Source organism: Sciurus carolinensis, chromosome 12 (genome assembly GCF_902686445.1).
Source record: "Sciurus carolinensis chromosome 12, mSciCar1.2, whole genome shotgun sequence".
In the NCBI taxonomy this organism is placed as follows: Eukaryota; Metazoa; Chordata; class Mammalia; order Rodentia; family Sciuridae; genus Sciurus; species Sciurus carolinensis.
In genome coordinates this window covers 111,670,478-111,691,758 of record NC_062224.1, presented here as the reverse complement: position 1 = coordinate 111,691,758, position 21,281 = coordinate 111,670,478, and the positions used below count along the sequence as shown (strand labels likewise).

Here is a 21,281-nt window from a genome sequence, read left to right as displayed (position 1 = left end):
AGTGAAAATTTAAAACTTTAGCTGCAGTACCAAGAAGTTCTTCATTGGTTCTCTTCTAGAAGGGTATGAATTTGCTCATAATAAAGCAGAGCAAAAATACTATATTCCTGGTCATGGTATAAATTAATTGCAAAGGCAGTAAGGAGACCAGGTGCCCTGGCTTCTTAACCTGGCAAAGGAAATTTCTCAAAGGCAAAGGAAATAATTTTCCCTGTATATTCTCAATGTGCGTAGCTCCACGTTAGTGTGATTATTTCATCTTCTATAAACCATGGAATGCTATTTTAACCTAGAAAAGGACTTCTTTCCCTATCCCTTGGATACAAAGTCATTCAGATCTGCTTTTCTAAGGACAATGCCTACCTCTGCTTTTCTGGTTATTTCTAGCAACCTGGAGGTAATACTTAAATTATGTGGTTCAGTTTGGTTTTTTCAGTAGTTAACTTTTTAAAGTACAAATAATACAAATTATCAGATAATTTATCTTTTAGAACAGGAGGTTACCATGAGGTGTTTTGTAGCAGACTTTCTGAATCTTGACAATAAGGCATCAGTAATTTTACTCACACTTGTCTTCTAAGGATATCTTTTTATTTAAACCAAGAAGAGGAGCATTTCTAGAGAGAGACCAAGATCAGATGGTAAGGTAGTGAAAAGAACCTCACACTAGAGCTCAGGAGGGCCCTGGCTCGTGGCCTGTTTCTGCTGCAGCCTTCGTGGGCCTAAGGCAGGTCCCTGCTGTTGGCCTGTCTCCTCCACGTGTAAAATACTGATCGTGGGAGCTATCGCCTATGTGGAGATCGCTGCAGAAGGCAGTGCATGTGAATACAATGCATATGAATACAGGGCTGCTGTTTAAGGACTATAAATACTTCTTACCCCTGTTTCAAGATTCATTTCAAAATGTTATGTCTGAGTCTGACAATCCATTCATTGACCATGATCTCTACATTCCTTGACTTCAGAAGCCCCCAGCACTTGTGTGAACACCCTCACTTTTAGCTATTTTGACGTACATTTTGTGTGTTCAAGCAAGGTTAGCAGGAGGCTTTGAAGTCTGAGCAGCAGGTGAGCAATCAACGGGAAATGTGGAAACGATGAGTTGTACTGTTAGGTTTGGTCAGTGGCCTGTGTGGGACCTGAAGCAAATCATTCAGCCCCTCCAAGTTGGACTCAGTCACTTCTAAACTTCAGTCAGAACACTGAGGTACTGCACAGACCTGATAAAGAATTTAAAAAAAAAAAAAGTGACTATAAGCCATTTAGAAAAATCTAAGCATTAAACCAACAGTCTGTGTATTTTTAAAATTACCCTCTTAGCTTTGCTTAAGTGAATTTGGTTGTTTTGTTGTGGTACATCCAGGCACTTGCTTATTTAAACATTGTCCTGATTAAGAATCATTTATCTTTTTCACTGTTTCATGGAGAATCATTAGTACAGCCATCAGTTCAAACGCAGCTTCGCTCTGTGCTGTATTAAATCATCAGCACAGGAAATGGCACTTCCTGTCGAGAGCTGTGCGGAGCAGCTTGACGCAAATTAGCTAAAAGGGAAAAGAAATCCTACAGCAAATCTATTCTCCTTTCACCTCCTCAAGAACAACAGGCACCCCGCATACACACACAGAGCGAGAGGCAGGGCCTCCCGCCCCACTGCAGGGTGCTTGCTTTGATGGACTGGCCCAAACCTCACCTGGAGATTATTAGCCCTGGGGTAGCGGGGAGCATTGCTAGTTGTCTTGAGAGAGACCTCAGAGAAGTCATGAGAAAGGAGACTTCAATTAAGACCTGATCTCTGAGGTCAAACCTTGAAGCAGAGACTAACCAGAATGCGGAAAAGACTAAAACATCATGTAATGCTGAATTCTTAAGAAATCATGGTTGTCTCTGTTTGAAATATAACTTTTTATAGCTACCAGAGATGAGTTTTAGGTATGTAGAATGACTATTATTTTACCTGCTTTAAAAAATATATTTGTGATTTCATCTCTTTAATATACTTTCCATATTTTTAATTATATATGTAATTCTGTATTTACCTATATCCATACCTATATTTGTCTTTCTGAAAATGCACTCATATTCTCGCAGCATCTTATTCTGCAGAAGCCTTTTTGTTCATTCCATTTGTGCCCGATTGAGTCCAAGGAGACAAACGCAGCAAACCCAGCACGTCTGCACTGCGTAGTGCTGGGCGTTTGCATTGAGATCCTCACAGGAGAGGGTCAGTAACAGAATCACCAGAAAGTTTAGTTCCACGGCTCATTCTTAATTCCACCCCTGAACCCAGCGCTTCTATAAACAGCTTTGGGTGGGAAAGTTAGCTATTCCTCCAGAACCAGGAAGCACCTAAAATGGGGTCCCTGTTTCTTCCTGTCTACCTAAAGCGGAGCTCTGGTCTTTCCTCTTCCAAATGGGAATGGCTGCCCAGCCTTCCGAGAAAGAATGTGTTTCAGCCAGCTTTCATAAGGTTCAGAATTTGGTGGGCAGTTTCCTTTGAAAGTTTACATTAAGCGTTCTGCCACTCAGTTCTCCAGCTGGGATTGTTTAAGAAGTTTAAAGCCCAGCAATAAATGCCTGGCTTCAGACATACTGTAAGCCTTTGTCTACTGAAATGCAGCAGCTGTTTCATTACTTAAGCATGCCAGGTAACAGAGGCACAAAGAAATAGCAAGTTTATGATGGGCAGTCATTCCAGAGAGGCTACAGCCACAGCAGCAGAGTGGTTCAGGACCCTAAAGTACACGACACACACACACACACACACACACACACACACACACACACACACACGGCACCCCCAGTGAGACCCTTCTGATGGCCTTGCCTCTAATACTCCATCAGATGACCAAGGGAGTGAATCCAACTTTATTCTAAAATGTGCATGACCAAGGGGCACAGCCACCCCTGGATACCTGTTACCTTCCCAGCTTATCCATGAAGAAATTGAGTCCCTAAGAGGTCAACAGCGGGGGATGGCGAAGTCAAGATTGAAATCCAGGTCTTCTCTCTCACATCCCAGCGCTAGTGCCATTTCATGGCCTCACGATGCAGAACAAGGTCAGGAAAGCTCATCCCTCAAGTCTGGGGCATCTGCCCCCACAGGACATTTCCACAGGGCCGTCTTCCCAGAGGCGAAGTTACACTGGAAGATTTAATTAGGATTTGTTTGAGTATGAGAAACAATGCTCCAAGATCGAAAACATTGTTTCACATTCAAATAAACCCAGAGAATACAAAGTAGAACGTAAAAAGCTTTTATGGATTCTTTTTAAAACCCAGATATGAAACCTGGAGGCATTTCGCACTTGGAATGCACGGGGCAGCCTGTGCCCTGGGACCCCTGGAGGTCCACATCCCCTCTCCAGGGCCATTGGCACTTTGGTGGAAAATTGGTAACATGTGTCCTAGTTTCAAAACTTACTGTAACTTTAATGTGTATAAAGTGTTATTTTTAATGTTCATTATTTGAGTGGAAAACACGTCTTAAATACCAGAACTTTATTCTGGTATTTATACCACCGATCTGTTTCCTCAGGCCAAGTGTCCACCACCAGATCAGGACAAGGCCCAGGTGCCCCCCTGTCCCCTCTGAGGGTAACACTGTCTGGATTTCTTATGCCCTAGACTAGCTTTACCTGCTTCTGAACTTCAGATCATTGAACTCATTGCTTCTTCTGTTGCTCCACAGAAGGTTTGTGAGTCAACAGAGGCTACTCTTTAAAGAAGGAAAACTTCCTTGGTAGTTACCAGAGCTGAATCCCTGGAGAAAAGAGAGGAGGGTTAAGTAGACATGGGGGGAAGAGTGAGATCTCAAAAGAGTTACAAAAGTCTAGCCAACTCCCTCCCCCCGCCCCTGGAACTGGACAAAATTAAGCTTCTCAGTGAAATTTTTATATGTGTGTTACGTGAGTGAGAGATGTCAGAGATGTCACCAGTCTCAGAACTGTGACCCGCCCATCCAGAAACAGAGATTTGAAGGAACCGGTCTCCCTGGCAGCTGATCTGTATGCAACCCCTGGAAATGTCTCCTCTGCAAATGTGTTAAAATGGGCTCCATCATAAAAAGAGGGTTCGAGATGCAGCGCAGGACAGGTGGCTAGAGGAGGGTTACAGCAGGAAAGCGTTGTTAATGACCTCACGTTCCTGGCCACTGGGCAGTGGGACCGGGTGCCAGGAGGCCTATTTACCCAGCCCAGCGACGGAGCTGGAGTGAGGTTTCTCGTGTGAGAACTTTGGCAAGCCATGCAAAGAAGTATAGGTTATAAGGTATTATAATTAAAAGCATAAATATTATTTGAAACCTCACATCCAAGGAACAATTAGTTTGTTATGTTCAGAGGTCTCTTCTAAATGCTGTCGCCTGAAAGGATCTATTTGGCCTCTGACTGTCTTGCAGAACCCTTGGTCCAAATATTTGTACCACTGACACACAAACTACTCAGAAAGTCCCTGAAGTGTCTGGAAACTCCCCGAAGTCTCCCCACCCGGGTCTTCATTCCAAACTCCAGTTGCAGCATCACAAAGCTAGGCTACCAGGAAGAGAGAAGAGTCTTTCTAAAATGTTGCCTAACTGCAAACTAAAATGTCCCCCTGTGCTGTGTTTAACCATGACTCCATGTGGGCATGGTTGCCCGGTCCTCTCATGCTCCTGCCCTTACACACCTGATGCCCGTTTAGTCTACATAAGGAAAAGAATAATGGCTCCTGTTTACTGAGCACTAACTGTTTGCTAGGCATCCCGCTAGGCACCTTAACATTCTTCACCTCAACCTCACAGTGCTTAAAGCAGATGTTACCACAATCCTCTTTTATAGGTGATGAACCTGAGTTTCAAAGATCCATAGGTATTGGCTCTGGGATGCACATCCAGACCTGTCTCCTTCCAGAGCCTGTGGCTTAACCCGCGTGCTGCATTGCCATTTTCTCTCGTGCTAATAACACATCCGTTCAGGGCATTGCAAAAGCTTTTGGATAGTAGGCAAATTTCAGTGTGTAACATGTTGATGTGGAAGATTCAAAGCAGATCTTTGATGAGAACACTGAAACAGCCCCTTACTGTTTTATTTCATGGTTTGACAGTTGATTCTTAATTCAGATCTGCTTTAAATCTGTTCTTGGAAGGATCTTCTTTTCGTTTGTATTTAATAGATCCTAAGTGATATTCCAGCACGATGTAAAGCTTCAAAAGAGCTTAACCCAACTGATGGTCCATGCCAGGAAAATTGTCTGGTTTGGAGTTCTAAGCTGTACTGTGTTTCCAAGTGTGCACACACACCCAACAATGGAAGGCTTGTGCAAGTCTGTACCTCCTTGGGTACCTGCACGCATGTTCAGAAGTGAATAAATCTTCCAGCAGGGGAATGAAATATTCCTGAAGCCAAATGTACTGCCTTTCCTCTAAATGTGCCTTTCTTGGGTTCCATTTGGTTTTCTATTTTCCCAAAGCTCCTATCTCATGAATAATGCTCTACAATAGTCTTTTAATGGATTACTACTCTCTACTGCCCTTGTGAATCCTTTTCATCATAACCAGTTAACTTCCCAAAGACCCTCTTTTCTTGTTCCACTTGCTTGCCTCTCGTTACCCCTGCTGCCAGCTGGGTAAAGTTCCCCCCCTTCCTTAGTCTTACTGCCTCACATCCTGCCCCACTGACCAAATGGACCCACCGCACTGCACCACCCTCTACCCCACCAGAGTTCCCCGAGTGCACAGTGTTGATGAGGTCACTTGACAGTTGAATCATTCCTGGTTGACGGAACGCGTGTGAGGAGCACGCTTTTAGTTTTGCCACAGTGGAGTTGAATTTTTGATTCGTAGAAATATTTATATGTTTGGTGCACTTAAAAATAACGAAACTTTGTGTTTTAGACACTTATCATCTCTGCATTGAAAATATAACTTTAACCCAGGAGCCTTGAGCACCCAACAGGTGTTCTGTTGTCTGTCTGAACTTAAAAATGATTAAATATGCTTGATTTGGGCTTTTCTGGGCTATATCCAGTGACCCTAGATAAGATTTAGTCTTCTCATGTAACAGAGAAACTGAAAGCCTCTGACTGTTTATTTTTGTAGGTTCAAGTTAATTAACATACTTGCTGCCACACTGTAACTAGGATGCTTAGGTTGAGGATACAGCTCAGTGGCAGAGTGTGTGCTTAGCATGCACAAGGCCCTGGGTTCCATCCATAGCACCAAAAATAACAATCATGATGCTTAAACATAAATTGTCTTTGCTGTCACAGTAAGAGAATGGGTATGTTGAATGAGCTTCTTTAAGTTCGAAGATTGTAGATCTAAAGTAGTGCTATGTGACCTGGACAAATTACTTAAACTTCTGAACTTGTTTCTGCATCTGTAAACTTGGAATAATCCATTTTCATCATCGTGTGGTAAGAATTAAAGCATAAAACCCATGAAGACCCCAGAATATACCATATTTCATTGATTCTCACATTTACTTTTTTTACTTTTAATATTTCTGGGATGATGATACACCTTACATTCTAAAGCATCTTGATATTCTGCTCAGATTTAATTGTTTTCTTTCTTTCTTTCTTAGTGTCACACAAAATAGTTGTATCTTAAAATAGCTGATGTCTAGATTTGATGAAATGTGATGGTCAGGTCTTTCCTTTAGGATTGTGAGACATAAACACCCTCTCCACTTTCATCCTTCCACAAAACACCCCTCCCCTGAGAATCATACGTATCATTCATAATTTAGTTTGTTTTTACGTATCTATTATAACTTGAAGCCTCATGCCAGTCCTCATCCCTGTTAACTGGCCTTTACCATAAACTTCTAGAAAAAAAAAAGAATGCTTCTCTTTTACAAAAATGGACTTGCATAGTTATATACCAATGCATAGTTATATTTATAGGTCTAGATTTATCAATGTCCCCGTATTGGTACTGGGTCTCCTTTTGAGACAATGTTAAAAGTTAGAATCCTAATTTTCCAGTGAGTTTGGTAAAATCTGTCTAAAGGATGGGGAGTGTCAAGGAATGGAAAACTTGAGTTGCTACCCAGGCCGCTACACCACAGTCTTCTGCTTAGCTTATGACCCCACCCCATCCGACAAGCCAAGCAGATCAGCTACTGCTGTGGAGTGTCTGTGCGGGGCCGGGCCCTGTTCTGGTGGTGGCAGGGTTTGGCCTCTTCTCCACTAGACTGTCCTTCAGAGTTGACAGCCAGAAGACAGAGGGGAGAGGGTTTCTGGGACTAGTGCTGCGGAAGGAGGATAATGATAAGAATAAGAGTAAAGTAGGAGTGTACAGACACGGGGCCTCCCCTCCTGGACCCCTGTGGGCCTCGCCCAGCCCCTGGCTGCCACGGCCATGCCATCCCCCCAGCCTTGGTTCATTCCCACTTTGCTTCCTCTCCGATGGCGGGTTAGGTGAAGGACTTCATAAACTCCGAGCTCCTCGCACAGCTGTACTCTTCAGAGGACCAGAACACCCTAATGGAGGAATCCGCCGAGCAGGCTCAGCGCCGAGACGAGATGCTTCGAATGTACCAAGCCCTGAAAGAAGCTCTTGTGATCATCGGCGACATCAACACAGCCACAGTGTCCACGCCGGCCCCTCCGCCCGTGGATGACTCCTGGATACAGCACTCTCGCAGGTAGGGGGTTGGCCCTGCAGCACCCGAGGGCTCTTGGGCTGGTCCAGAATCATCTCTGAGAATGCTTCCTCAAATCAGTGCCCCTACAGGAAAAGGGGACCAGCTCTCAAATGCAGGAGCGAGGGCCAGGTTCTACCAGCTCCTCCCAAAAGCAGCACGGCGCAACCTCACCACAATCATGAAAAAGGGCAGGTCCCCCGAGTCCTGAAATGGAAAGATCATCACGCTAGCGTTCAGCTAGCAAAAGGAGGTTGCAGAATGTGAAGTACACAAAGCAACCTGTACACAGAGAGGAGACAGACACTTGCTCCGCAGTAGAACATAGCTTGCAGGACACCGGGGTAACTGCTGCTGGTGGTCTCCATGGAGCAGAGTGGCAGGAAGCCTACTCGTCACCATGTATCCTTTTAAGCCTTTTGACTTACATAAAATGTATCTCCACAGGGTCAAAAAGTATAGAGTTATAATACTTTTTTAAAGATAAATTCAGACTGAAAATCAGAGTGGGCAAACCATGCTCCGTCTCTCCTCAGGTCGCCTCCGCCAAGCCCCACAACGCAGAGGAGGCCGACTCTCAGCACACCCCTCGCGAGGCCCACGTCTGGCCGAGGCCCGGCTCCCGCCATTCCCTCTCCAGGCCCCCACTCGGGGGCCCCTCCTGTCCCCTTCCGTCCAGGCCCCCTACCTCCTTTCCCCAGCAGCAGCGACGCATTTGGAGCCCCTCCGCAAGTCCCGTCGCGGCCCACGAGGGCCCCGCCCAGTGTCCCAAGGTAAGACGCTAGCAGAAGCCGGGAGGGATGCTCCTTGGTTCTCTTCTCATAGTACAGCAGACAAAATTCATTTGAAAAGAAAAGTGTGAACAATTACCATATGTTGCACACGCTCAGGGGTGCGAGGGCACACGGAAACTTCTGGGCCTATCACGCCCTTTCCGAAGCGGTACGCAGCCTTAAAACCTCCTACTTGCCAACTGGCACAGATGAATGGGACCAAAGAAAACCAGGTCCCAGCGAATGGCCTTCAGGCAGCTGCTGGCGGACCGTGGCAGGGCTTTGTGGCTGGGTCAGGGCGAGTGTGTGCTCCACAGGTCCGGAGCACTTCATGGGCTAAGGCCTCTCCTCCTCTGTTACCAGAAGAACTCCAGAAAACCACCACCCTGAGGAACTTGGTCTGTCCGCCCTCAGAACTGTGACCCTCACCGTCACATGGCTAACATTAGTACAACGCAGCCGATTGGTTTGCATTGTGTTTTAAAAGCTACACACGCATTTTAACACAGACATAATGAGAGCTGTGTGCACTCACTGACTCTATATGAGCCAGAACCATATATTTGAAGAATACATTTTGACAATTATAAGCAGATTCTCAGGCCTCTGAAACAATATGACTGATCAGTAATAGAACTTGAAACCTGTAGAGTTAAATTATATTTTCCCTTTCATACATTTATAGTCAAACTAGATACAGTGGATAGAATTAGAGATTTTGAAAGAATAAGTCATGACTGGATCTCCCCACCCCACAGTCAGGAATTTTAAAGGGAAAGAAAAGTAGGTCATACGTAAAATTGATTTTTGAAAAACTCAGAATATTCATAGGCTGCATAAGGGAAAGCCTCACTGTAAGTGACTTCTGCCTCCCACAGAGGGCTGTCACTTCACCCTCTGATTATGCCACTTACATTTCTTTGTGGTCCTCAGGTAGTTGGGGGTAATGATGAGAAGAAGGGGGACCCTAAGCTTGTAGGCAGGGCTGTGGCAGGAACAGTGGGAGCTTTGGAGTCAGAAGACCTAGGTTGCCACAGGTCCTGGGTGGCTCATTTAACTCAGAGACAGGAGCTCCTCATCCATGAGACAAGGGAATTCAACAACAGCAGTGTGGCCAAGATCCAGTGCGGCCAGGCCTTGAAAGCCTAATGAACTTCAGGAACTACGGCTGTGACGGGTGTGATCACCATGTTGGTCCTAATCGAAGAGTACACGTGTGTAATCTCAGTCCTATAATTTTCTTCTCTAAATTCAGTAGACTGGGCTTATAATTTATTTGGAACTGAGCTGAAGTTCTAGTGATAGTGGTACCAGTGCCCTTGATATGTGTTAGGCATTGTCGTAAAGACTTTGCATGTACATTTTGTCTCAAGCTCATCCCAGTGAGATAAGTTATTATTCTTACAGATAGACACTGAGACTTGGCGGGGTGGTGCACACCTGTAATCCCAGCAACACAGAAGGCTGAGGCAGGAGGATCACAAGTTGGAGGCCAGCCTCAGCAACTTAGAGAGACCTGGTCTCAAAATAAAAAGAACTGAGGATGTGGCTCAGTGGTTAAGTGCCCCTGTGTAAAAATTTAAAAAAAAAATTTTTTTTTAAAGGCAAATAAGCACCAAGTTTAAGAAACTTGCCCAAGGCCACTTAGGTCCTAAGGGAGTTTGATTCCAGAGCCAGGTTCTCAGCCAAGACGCCAGAGGTCTCGACCTCAGCACTGCTAACAGCCTTGCTGTGTCTGGCTGTCCATACAGTGTGTGATGTTGATCATCCCTGGCCTCTGCCCACTAGCTGCCAGGTGCACTCCCCTAGTTGTGACCAATGAAAATAGCTTTACACATTGCCAGCATCCCTTTGAGGGGCAAAGACCCTCCGCACCACGCAAGAACCACTGCACTACGGTATTCCAGAGAAATTCCCTTCCACATATCAAACCCCAATTTCATCATTGAACCGTGCTGGAATCAAGATCAAGATGATTGTTTTAGTGAACCTCAAATTGGCTGGGAAATTATGCCAGGAAGGTATGGAGGCCATTGTGAGGGAGGGAAGCCTCCAAATCTGCTATTTTGTCTAATTAACTACGAGAAGGAACCAGAGCAACCTGGTGTACTGTCCTTGGGAGTGGCTGCGCATGCTATGTCTGCTCGCTTGACTGCTTTGCCTCTTGGTTTCAGATAAGCTAGCTTGCCGGTACCCTTTAGAAAATCAGCTTTTGGCTGCTCCGCTGCTTTGTTAAGCAGGGTGGAGTTGCCCTTGGTATTTTTGAGCTCACACGCATATGGCAGCCAGGCGGGAATCAGCAGCCCAAGCAGTGGCCGGACCTGAGTGGCAGCGCTGGATAGGGGACCCCTGGGCTTTGAGGGAGACTGAGTGGGGAAGTTCGTAAGGCAACAGTGGCACTATTCAAAATTTCTAGAATACTCTCAAGTGAGAGCCAGATTTAACTTGATCTGGCCTTGCAAAGAGTCCCAAATTTAAAGCAAATGAGAGTAGAGCGTCAAAGAAGAAAGTCGGTGGCGGTTCTATGCTGAGCCTTCAAGTTTTGGTGCCAGTTCAGCACATTGGGAGGGAAATCCCTCTGGCAGGGGGTCACCTGAGAGAAAGCAAGAAAGACTGTCAGGATCCCTATGCCTATTAAAGTTTAGCTGTAGATGGAGAATTCTGACCACATAAAGTCTGTTTTTAATAAAACCCAGATCAGGAATCCTACCAAATGCAAGCCAGAAATGTGGTTTAAAATTTCAAAAAAAAAAAAAAAAAAAAAAAGGAAAGAAAGAAAGAAAGAAAAAGAGGGAGAAAGATGGGGGGATGAAGAAAGCTCTTATTGAAATGCCACCTCCTTCTGTTTATACATTTGTTTCTTTTCATGATTTGCTCCATTTTCTCTATTAAGAACTAAAATCGTTGAAATGTCATTATCCATCAACTCCAAGAAAACAACCCTTGGCTTTCCAAGAAGGGAGTTTAATTTTCTTTTTCTAAGTTCTTTGCTTTCTTAAGAGACCTTTCCCCTCTTTTATCTGAAACCAGAAACTCATAACATGACAAGACAGCACAAAAGGTGTCCCGCCAGCCCCCCATTGAGCTTTAATATTACAAAGGCAGTGACTGAACTGTTAGAGGCAGAGATTCTGCCAGTCAGCGTGTGCCCAGACTTAGGTTTCTTCTGGATACTTTGTGACTTTGTTAGCAAGTTATGATCTTGATTTTGAAGAGCACATATACTTTTATTTTAACCCTGTTCAAAAGTAATCAAAACCCTTACAATTGTACAGAAACCATGTTCTGCCTTTTATGAAAGCATTATTCTGTCTTTCCATTCCAATGTACAGGGAGAGAAAGGAGAGAGATGGTGGAGTCATTGTTGGCTCAGCTCTTCTCAGCTGCTCAGGATGTTCTGGTTTATGTGCACGGAGCCTTTCAGGAAGGGGCAGGCAGTATTGCAAACTGCATGCCTGTTTTAATTAATTCCACCTGAACCAGAGAAGCATCTCCAGCCCAAAGAGTTCCACTAGTATAGATGCTTCTGCCATTTGTAAATTGAGTATACACAGATCTGTGATTTGTGGAACGCTGCCTATTGCCAAAATATCTGTATGGTCCCCTCCCCTCTTACTTCCATTCAGTTTCTCTGAAGGGGCTAAACCCTGTTTGAAAATTCATGCCAGGTATGCATTTGTTTAGCAAGATGATCTTAAGCAGACATTTCTACCCCTCTCTAGGGTCCCTGTTCTCATAATTGAAGATCCTAATTTTCATCAGACATTAGCTTTAGAGCTGATGTATCTATTTTCAGTTACAGCTTCTTAAAATTAGTTAATTGGAAATCACAGTCTTTGACATTAACTGAACAAATTAACTGAAACAGAGTGTGTTTTTCCTGGCAGTAGCTGACTCTGGCATTGTTTCACTCATTTGTCTTCTCCCCTTTCTTTGGACAAAGTTATTTTGCAACGGTCAAAGGGGAATAAGGGTGGGAGGGCAGGGTCTCTATCCAAGGAGGAATAAACTTCATTTACTTCATCTATCTTCCATCCAAAAACACAAAAAGAAGTTCAAAAATAGAAGCACTTTCTTTTAATCACCCTTGTTCACCAAGTCAAATGGCATCTTTTAAAAATGGCAAAATTGAATCATTCAAGAGCATTTGGCTTTTATTCCAACTCATCTACCTGATGGAAACCGATAGAAACCAATAAAATGCCCACCGAAAGAGTCTCTGGTGAGCCCCAGGAGAAGGTTGATGTCCCCACACTGTATGGAGCCCCCAGGTAGCATCAGGACTCTCCCAGCAGTTCCCACTTGGGTCCACCTCTCAACTGTACAGGCACATGTGAGAAGTCGTGTCCCAATCCCACGTTACAACACTTAGACCAAATCAGTCACACCCGAAGATTCCCATGTTCCTCTTCATAGACAATCAATGCACTTGTTCTTTTCTTTACAAAGATAAAAGCCATTTAGTTCTCCTTATAATCCAGTTCAATTTTGTTTAAAATGTTGACCTTGATGGTGTGCAGTGTCAGGTCTCTTTTACATATTTTATATGTCGATGTGATTGACAGTTAACACAGATGCCCTTCCACGTGGGAATAAGGTCTCCTTGTTTTTTCACTTTTTCAGTCAGTCCCCCTGATTTTGAGTAAGGACAAACCCACCATTCTTATGAGTATGTCTTTGCATCCCTCATATCAAGGTTTGGTACCGTGAAGGATGAAGCTGCTGAGCCTTGAAGTCCTGGGCTAAGTGTACATGGAGATTAAGCAACCGGTGTGACTAGCCTGGGTCTGATTGCCCTGCAGTCACGTACTGGAAACGTCCTGCCTGTCTCCCTCCACAGCAGCCCTCTAAAAGCCTGACTTCTTTTAGCCAGCTGAGTGTCATTTGAACAAATGATGAACTCACCTTGTGATCTATGATGTCAGATGCAAGCTCTCTGTTTTCCTCGCCCTCCTTCCCCTTTAAAGAACAAATAAAGTCTATAATTAGATACTCTGATTTTTCAGAGAACAGTTTTTATTTTTGGCAACTGGATTTAAAATCAAGGAAAAAAATTTTTTTCAAAAAGTGTAATTGGGAAGAGCTTTGAGTTGTTCTTCTTGATTCTTAAAACTTTAAGGCATCTCGGAGGCAACCATGTTACAAAATTTGTCACTGAAACCCCCAAATTAATAATTTGTTTCAGATTTAACATGAGCTGTCAGGATGCTTAATATACTTTAGTGAAAATGGAATTTTGTCCACATGCTGTTCATGGAAGAAAAGGTCGCATTTAATTTAAGCCCCTCAATTAGAAAGCCCATCAAAACCTCATTTCAATTCCACAGTGATTCGGGTTGCGATGCAATACTTCACTGAGGTGAATCCATGGTTAAGGTCAAAGTTTTTCATTCTTCAGTCTTGGTTTCAATCTGGTTTAAGTGAAAGTAAAACAAGTTTGGTGGTTTCCCTCTTGGATCTAGCAAACTTAAGTCTCCTCTACACAAACATCTCCCTCCTGCCCCAGCCAGGGGACTGGCAGCCTGTCTGGGTGAGGCCCAGACACGGAATGCAAGTGTGCTGAAGGTCAGAGGGAGCGGAGGCTGCCCAGGGTCAAGTGAGACCCCAGTGTGCCTTCTGCTGTCAGGGTTTCCCTCTCTTATTCTTCCAACCCTCCAAGGTTGCAGGAGGGAAAAGGAAGAAAACGAGAAAGGATCTACATAAGGCAAAAAGAAATGCAAACAGACGGCAGTAACTCTAACATGGAGCTGCCGTTAGCTCAGGGCTAACTGGCGGTAAGTTAACCAAACACAACTGCTTCACATCCCATGACAAATAACAGCAAATAGCTCCGTCATTGTTCTCTTCGGGGCTCCAAATTGTTCGGCCTCAGCCCCTACAGGGACAGCCTTTTTGCTTTCAGGGTATCCAGCCTGCCCCTTCTCACCTGATTGATGGGGGAAGAAAGCCAAGGCAGGAGTCTGGCAGAGCAGCCACCAGCTGGCGAAAAACTGCACAGCTAATGACTATTATTCTTCTTGTGGGCAGTCAGCAGCAAATTGTCACCAGTTGGAATCTGCTGAATGTTCCTATATACAGCTTGATGTCAGCTCAAAGAAAGGGGGGAAAAATATATATTGACCAGTGTAAGCAGACACCCAGACCAGTAGACACACAGGCTAAGGACCTCTATTTCATCACTGAGATCTGTTATTTCCCTCACTGTAAAAAAAAAAAAAAAAAAAAAAAAAAAAAAAAAAAAATTGATTTTATAGGGAACCCACACAGTCAGATCGTTCTGGTTCCACGGGTGCTTTCAGGGGCTTCAGAGGTCCGTGGCACCTGATTCCCAGCTCTTTCACCTTTAAATTAATCCAAGTGGCAAATCGTAAGAATGGGCTGCAGGGGGCTTTTTCCCTACCTCTGACTTCTCAGCTTCTCTGAAAGATTAAAAGTGACATTTAAATCATGGTTATTGGACTGGCCTTCGCCACCAAAAGTCAGGAAATGAAAACTGAAAATGTAAATGTTGCATATCTCCCTGAGAAGGTGCCATACATTCCGACCTCCGGAAATATAAGAAAGATGTGCATTCAGCTGACGGTTTGATGACTTTGGCCTGCATTCATAATTTTATTGTGGCTTTAATGCAGAGTTTTAAAATGCCCGACATTGAAATCCTTGAGCTCACTCGTGCCAGCCTAGCTTGAGCACTGTCTGAGGGATCCACTCCTCTAAACCCATCACACGCTTACACCCTTTAGTTGCCAAATGAGCTCCATCTGGCCTACCAAACACTGGAGCCAAAATAACAGGACACTCGGTCTGGCCAGTATTCTCGACGCAGAGCAGTGTTGGAGAGGCCTTGTGTTTGAGGGAATCTGCGTGTTTATTGATGCCACATTTCTGAAGTATTTAGATGAAGTGTAGATCACATGGCAACTCTGACCAAAATAGAATTCCTGCACAGGGCAATGTCCAAAACCATGCGGTACCCAGGCCGCCTCACCACAGCGTGACCCTTTCCTTTCTTTCTGGCTGCTTCGCAGGCATCAGGGCCACGTGACAGGCCAAACCACAAATACCAAGTGCTCCGATTTCTTATTTTTAACTATTCCCATAAGCACTAAGAAGCGTCCACTCCTGTTTTCCAGTCAGAATTATCAGCTCACATGAATCGTAGAAGAACACATTCCATCCAAGGACCAGGAAAAATGTTTAATCCAAACGGCAAGCAGCAAACCACTCGGCTGCTCACAATCAGTGGCGAGTCAGGGCCTCCGAACTTCAGAGACTCGGAGGATCCCAGATCTTCATGAAGTCCCCCTTCCTCCCCCCAGAATTCACTTAAACACTAGAACTCAGGACAAGGTGCAAATGTTCTTCTCACTGACCCCAGAGGAGCCCAGGAAATGGCAAATGCTCAGGTTAAATAAGTTCCCTTCCTTTCCAGGGTTTGGTGGGGGTCTCTGTTTCTTGTTTGTTTGGAAAGGCTAACGCACCCACTGAGAGAATCAGGGAAAGACTGGGTAACCACAGGCCAGAAGCAGCAGCACAGGAGTACCCCAACTTTTAAGCTTTGAGTAGGATTTGGAAAATGGTTGCATTTTGGAGTCAAATGCACGCTTTGCCTCCAGGCTGTGAACGCTGCATGCAGCGGGTCTCAGGTTTCTGTGAGGCGGTGTGATCCCCTTTGTCCTCCACCTGCTTACTGACACGCAATATGCATTTGTAGAATTTCATTTCTCTCAGAGCTTACGGGGCTTCTCAAACAGAACGAGACCGTTATGAGAGCGGGAGATGACAAAAACACTTTTAAAGGTGCTGGGCTGTCCCGAGGGTGGTCTACTATGAAATTATTGCACTTGGGAATAGATAGTTATATAAGATTTATATAAGATACATTCTGTGGCATGTGTATTTTTTCAAGTTTATATTAGGATTGTTCTCAAAGGCAGTGTTAAGAGTGAATACTACCTTTCCCTCAAGCAAATCTTTCTTTAAGTACTATGCTCAAGGACATGCAAAACCTACCCACTGCCCTGTCATTAGAACACCATTCACTGAGGGAAAGTCATAAAAACTGGGCAGACGCCTACTGATTTTTTAAAAATAACTTGAGTTCCTTTTTACTTCTCAGTAGTATTGGAAAATATTTTAATAACTAAAATAATAACACTTCATGTGAGGTAGGTTCTATAATATCTTAATTATTGCCTCTCGGGTGGAAAAAATAAGGAAACATTAGTGGATGTGTTAACTAGAGAAACCATTGCAGTAATTTTCCTCCGAACATCTAGTTCTGAAGTCAAAATAAAATCCATGCTCTGCAAATTATTTGCATGAAAGCAGATTTATAATTTTAGCTCTAATAGTGGCCCCTACCACTGAAATTACTTGAACAGAAAAATCCCAGGAGACTTAGAACTTATTTAAATTTCTATAGCTCACTTTAGGAATCTGTAATGAAAGATGTTACATAATTGCTTGATTTGTTTTAATATTTCCAACACTCTAAATTAGTCTGTCACCATCTTAATATTTAATGCCCAAAAACCAGTAAATATATTGAAAGTTAATTTTTAAGCACGCTATTTGAATAAAAACACTAAAGCCATGCTTTGTTTTTGCTTAAAACTTGGGTGTATGATTACATCTTATAGATTTCCTTGCCTTTTTTTTTTTCCTTCTTCTCTGTCCTCCTCCTTTCACATCTATTGGTCATTCCTGGTCTTCTAAGTGACTGGACAACATGGGGCACTTGTGCCAATAACCATTGCTACTGTATTTTCCCAAAGTTCCCTTCCCTACAGAGCAAGGCGTTTGAGTAAATACATTGAAAGCATTGCAATTTATAAATACTTTCAAAATCTCCATGGACTGTTTTGCAGTTTTCACTGAAAATGTTACTATTTTTGTCATTGAAGTTTGCATTTCTGTGTTCTTTCCTATAGATTTCATACCACTTGTAAAAGAACGTTTTTGATATAAAAATATGTAGCTAGAATAACGAAAATACCACTTTTGTCTCCAGAGAGCAGTGTTAGGAACCAAGATTTTAGAATATCCCCCTTTATTGATACTGCGCTGCACCCCTCCTGGGTACCCCATCCTTCTGAGTTCCTCTGTCGCTTGGCTGGGCCCTGCACCCTATAGTATAGAAAGCAGTCTTCCTCAAGTTACTTATGTCGGACACCTGCCTTCTCGCTGTGTTTGGCAGGCAGCAGGATGAGGTAATAATCAGAAGAAAACGTTCTGGTTCTTGGGCCTCATCCACGGACAACATTATTCAAAACAGTTCACTGTGGGTGAGAAGAGAGTTGTTCTGAGAAACCTCCATCTAACGGTTCTGGAGGAGTCTGGAGGAGCAAAACGGGAAAGGTGTTTGATCCCTTCTAGAATAATGGAAACATAAATGATATCTGCCCCAGCCTACCCTTTCAGAGCTGCTCGCAGACTGCTGGATGTGTGTGGAGATGGGAGCCTTCCAGGGACAAATCTTCTGGCCCGGCCTCCCCGAGTCCAGCCTGGTCGCAGGCACAGTGTTTTCCTGAAAGCATATTTTGTGAGCGATTTCTCCAGGGCGACAGCAGTCTTTGTAAGACACATGCCTGAAGGACATATGGTTTCCATAGATTTTCCGTCTAGACTAGCTTTATTTAGTGACTTTTAGTCTGAATTGGTCTAGTTAAAGCTTGGGCAGGAGCTTGTATAAAAACTTAAAATGTGGGCATACCACTGAGGTGTAAGGCAAAAAGTTTGACTTCTTATTGGCGAGAGATTAAAAGGGATTGGTTGAAAATTTCCTTCAGGTTAAGTGATTGTGATCATCTCCTATGCCCGCTCATCCACTCCACCCCCACAACGCTGTCCAAAGTGGAGAGAAAGGCACGCCCTAAAAACCCGGTAACTGCTAAATTCATACATTCCTTACTGTTGTTCTGAGTAAATTCTTGTGTCCCAGTCTGTGTGCGTGAGTGTGTGTGTTGGGGGGTGTGTTTTAGAAAGCTCTAATTCTCTTTGCAGACTCTTTACACAGCCCAAGGGACGTATGATTTCTTGCCCTTTTAGCACCAATTTTTACAAACACAGCATTTTTCTCATTTTAAAAAAGCGCCCAACAAGCCACCAAGTAAAAGAGACTTAACGGTTAGGAGTTTCAGAGTGCCTTGAACCAACAATGGAAATTCCGTTTTAAGATGTGGTTTTTGAGCCAGTGTCAAAGACTCGTTCAGAAACAATATGATCCTTTCAGAGGAAAAGAATTCCTTCTAGTCATGCCCAGAAACCAGCCTTTGCTCCCTCTTGTGAGGGCTAACTCTGCAGCCCCAGCCCCAGCTGAACTGCATCAGGGCAGGAGACCCAGGAGGGAGAAACGGGGCTCTGAGTCCCCACCGGGACCGTCACTTGGCTCCTTGCTAAGTGTCTAGTTGGACTCAGTTGTTTATTTGTTCACAGACTTGGCAGGTTGCAAGCGCAGCGCCTCTCTCTGTTTCCCTGTTTGCTTTCAAATTTTTTGTTTTTAAAATTTGAGCTCTAAAGCATGTTAGAGCTCCTCCTGCTGGTTTTTTTTTTTTTTTTTCATCACTGGATGGTGATTAGTCCATGGTAATTCTTTGTCTCCATTTCTGCCACTTGGAGTGATAGACATGGCGAGAAGACTACCCTGTGGTGCAGTTAAAACTGGCCTCGCGTTCAGCAGGAGTCGGGTCAGGCAGGACTGAGTCAACCCAGGGAGACAGCCCCTCCAGGTGCTCAAAGTCCTCATGCTCTTTTCTAATTGGTTTTTAAACAAGTGTTTTTATTTTTATTTATTCATTTATTTTAAGAATTGGAGAATTAACTTTTCTCGCAGTATTTGTAGACACAGTTACCCTCTGGAGGTGAGCCCTCAGTCACACACTCATGCCTGAAGGGTGCCTGCCTGGAACAGGGATGACAAAGACATTTGACAGACATTCAGAGTGTTCCCTTTCTCCTCCCTCCTTCGCCTTTTCTTCTCCTGACTTTGAGATGACCAAGGGATGCGCGTCTGGAAGGGAAGCTGCCCAGGAACAGGTCTCAGCCCTTCTTCCTGGTGTGGTAGCCTCTGCCACCCGCTCCCTGGGTCCCTATGGGAGGGCAGCAAGGGAGGAGAGGGGGAGGATGAGGAGGAGCAAAAAGTCTCGCCCTCCCACCCCCGCCATCAATGGGAGCTCGTGTCTGTGGCTCTTGAATTCTCAGAGGCCTTCTGGGGTCGGGGGAGAAGCTGCGGGGAAAGGAGGGAATGCAAGAAGGAAAGAGGGTGAGGCAGGAAGGACTGCCGGAAGGGAGGAGGAGAGAGGAAAGCAAATCCGTTGGAAGGAGTACTGCCTAACTTAATTGGTAAAGCCCTTTAAACCCTCTCTGGTCCTCTCAGCTGCACTGGCCTCCACCGCTTTGCTTCCCCTCGGTCCTTTCTCAGCCGATCCATCACCAATGCAGAGGACAAAAGATAAAACATCTCCAAAGAAACACCTTTCGGCACCCATTTTCATACAGCTGAACGTCCTCTCCGTTATCTGTTCTGTGACTCCTTTAGGACTTGGGACAAGAGAGTCAGTTGGTACTCAAGATAAAAGAACACACAGCATTTGGGTTTCCAAACTGCGCCTGCTTTTCCTTGCTCTTCCTTTCCTCCCCACACGCCTCTGCTCTTCCTGGAGTGCCAGTCCCGGTGGCTTCCCCTGCTTCCTGTAAGCCCAGCCTCCTTCCCCCTCCAGGCTGGGGTGCCTGCCGCTCCCGCAGCACAGGCCCACCTGAGCCACGGCCCACCTGTCTCTCCCCAGCCTCAGGACAGGGCCTGCCTAACCCTTAGCACGGTGCAGGCTTCCTGAGGGAAGGAAGGACACAAAATGGGTTAGCTAACCTGCAGGGCTAAGCAGAATCTATCTCTGCCTCAGCCCCAACGCTTCGTGCACCAATGTGAACACGTTTCTTTTTCCATTGAAAACTTTGCCTGACCGAATGTCACCGCAAAATTCTTTTTACAAATCATGAACTGAGCAGCGTTTATGTGGCACATCACCCCAGAAGCTGCCTTTTGCCCCAGTCGCAGAAGCGGGCTCTGCTGGTCCCCCTACCTTTGGGGGAAATGCAGGTCGGGTATTTAGGATGAAGTAAAGAAAAGGTGACATGGCATATTATGTTATTTAAAATTCCATGAATTGATTCATATTTTCCCAGTGACGTACAATATAAAATCAGAGGTACATTCTCACAGAGGAAAGAAATTTCAGCTCTTAATATGCAGCAAGAATCATAGTAGAGAATTCCTTCAATCCTTTAAATGGACTCCAAGCCTTGCATTCTTTCCATCATCTACTGCAAAATATTCTAGGGAAGCATTGGCTTAGAAGGCATTACTTAAGCCCCAAAAGTCATCCTTATGTATTTTCGATAATAAGTTATATTATATTCCATATGGACAAAATCATGACTATCACCATTTTTCTGAATTTAACCTCATGCCTTCTAGATATGTAAAAGCTCTTTGCATAGCTCAATAAATAATAAATGCTCAAAATAAGAAGCAAAGTACAAGCACAGTGACCAGTTCTCCTGGAGAAGACGTTCAAAAGAGGAGTTAGGAGTCGTGGGCCTCCGCCACCTTTCCCTGTCCCCAGAGGTGTGCTCCCGCCCGGCTGACCCATGGCCCATCCACTCATGCACATTCGCTGACCTGCAGGTCGGCAGGGGTCTCAGCAGGTGCTGGGGAAGACCCAGTGTAAGGAGCAGCCTCAGTTCACACAGGCTCAGACTCTTGTTCGCATGGTGAGATATGCATGCTTGCCTCCGACTTTGAAAACAGTGCCAAGGGTAAATAATTCACAGGAATCATGGAGAAGCGAGGGCTTTTGATTTCTGAAATTCAAGGAACTTTTAC

At 44.6% G+C, this 21,281-nt stretch overlaps 1 protein-coding gene and 1 long non-coding RNA gene across 8 annotated transcripts in view; one reads left to right on the top strand and one right to left on the bottom strand.

Moving 5' to 3' along the window:
- Positions 1–21,281, top strand: part of Dnm3 (dynamin 3) — a 472,254-nt gene that overhangs the window by 436,561 nt on the left and 14,412 nt on the right. For 5 of the 7 annotated variants that reach the window (XM_047520009.1, XM_047520011.1, XM_047520008.1 and 2 more), the window contains 2 exons: positions 7,402–7,628; positions 8,162–8,398. In XM_047520009.1, the coding sequence (XP_047375965.1) occupies positions 7,402–7,628; positions 8,162–8,398 (464 nt within the window). Of the gene's footprint in view, positions 1–7,401; positions 7,629–8,161; positions 8,399–13,094; positions 13,389–21,281 lie in introns of those variants that run through there. The other 2 variants (XM_047520012.1, XM_047520010.1) reach the window with 1 other exon arrangement.
- Positions 2,927–21,155, bottom strand: LOC124961469 (uncharacterized). The gene is made up of 4 exons (XR_007104248.1): positions 21,078–21,155; positions 13,304–13,357; positions 3,639–3,763; positions 2,927–3,145 (listed from the first exon to the last, which is right to left on the bottom strand). It is a non-coding gene; the product is annotated as an uncharacterized LOC124961469 (long non-coding RNA).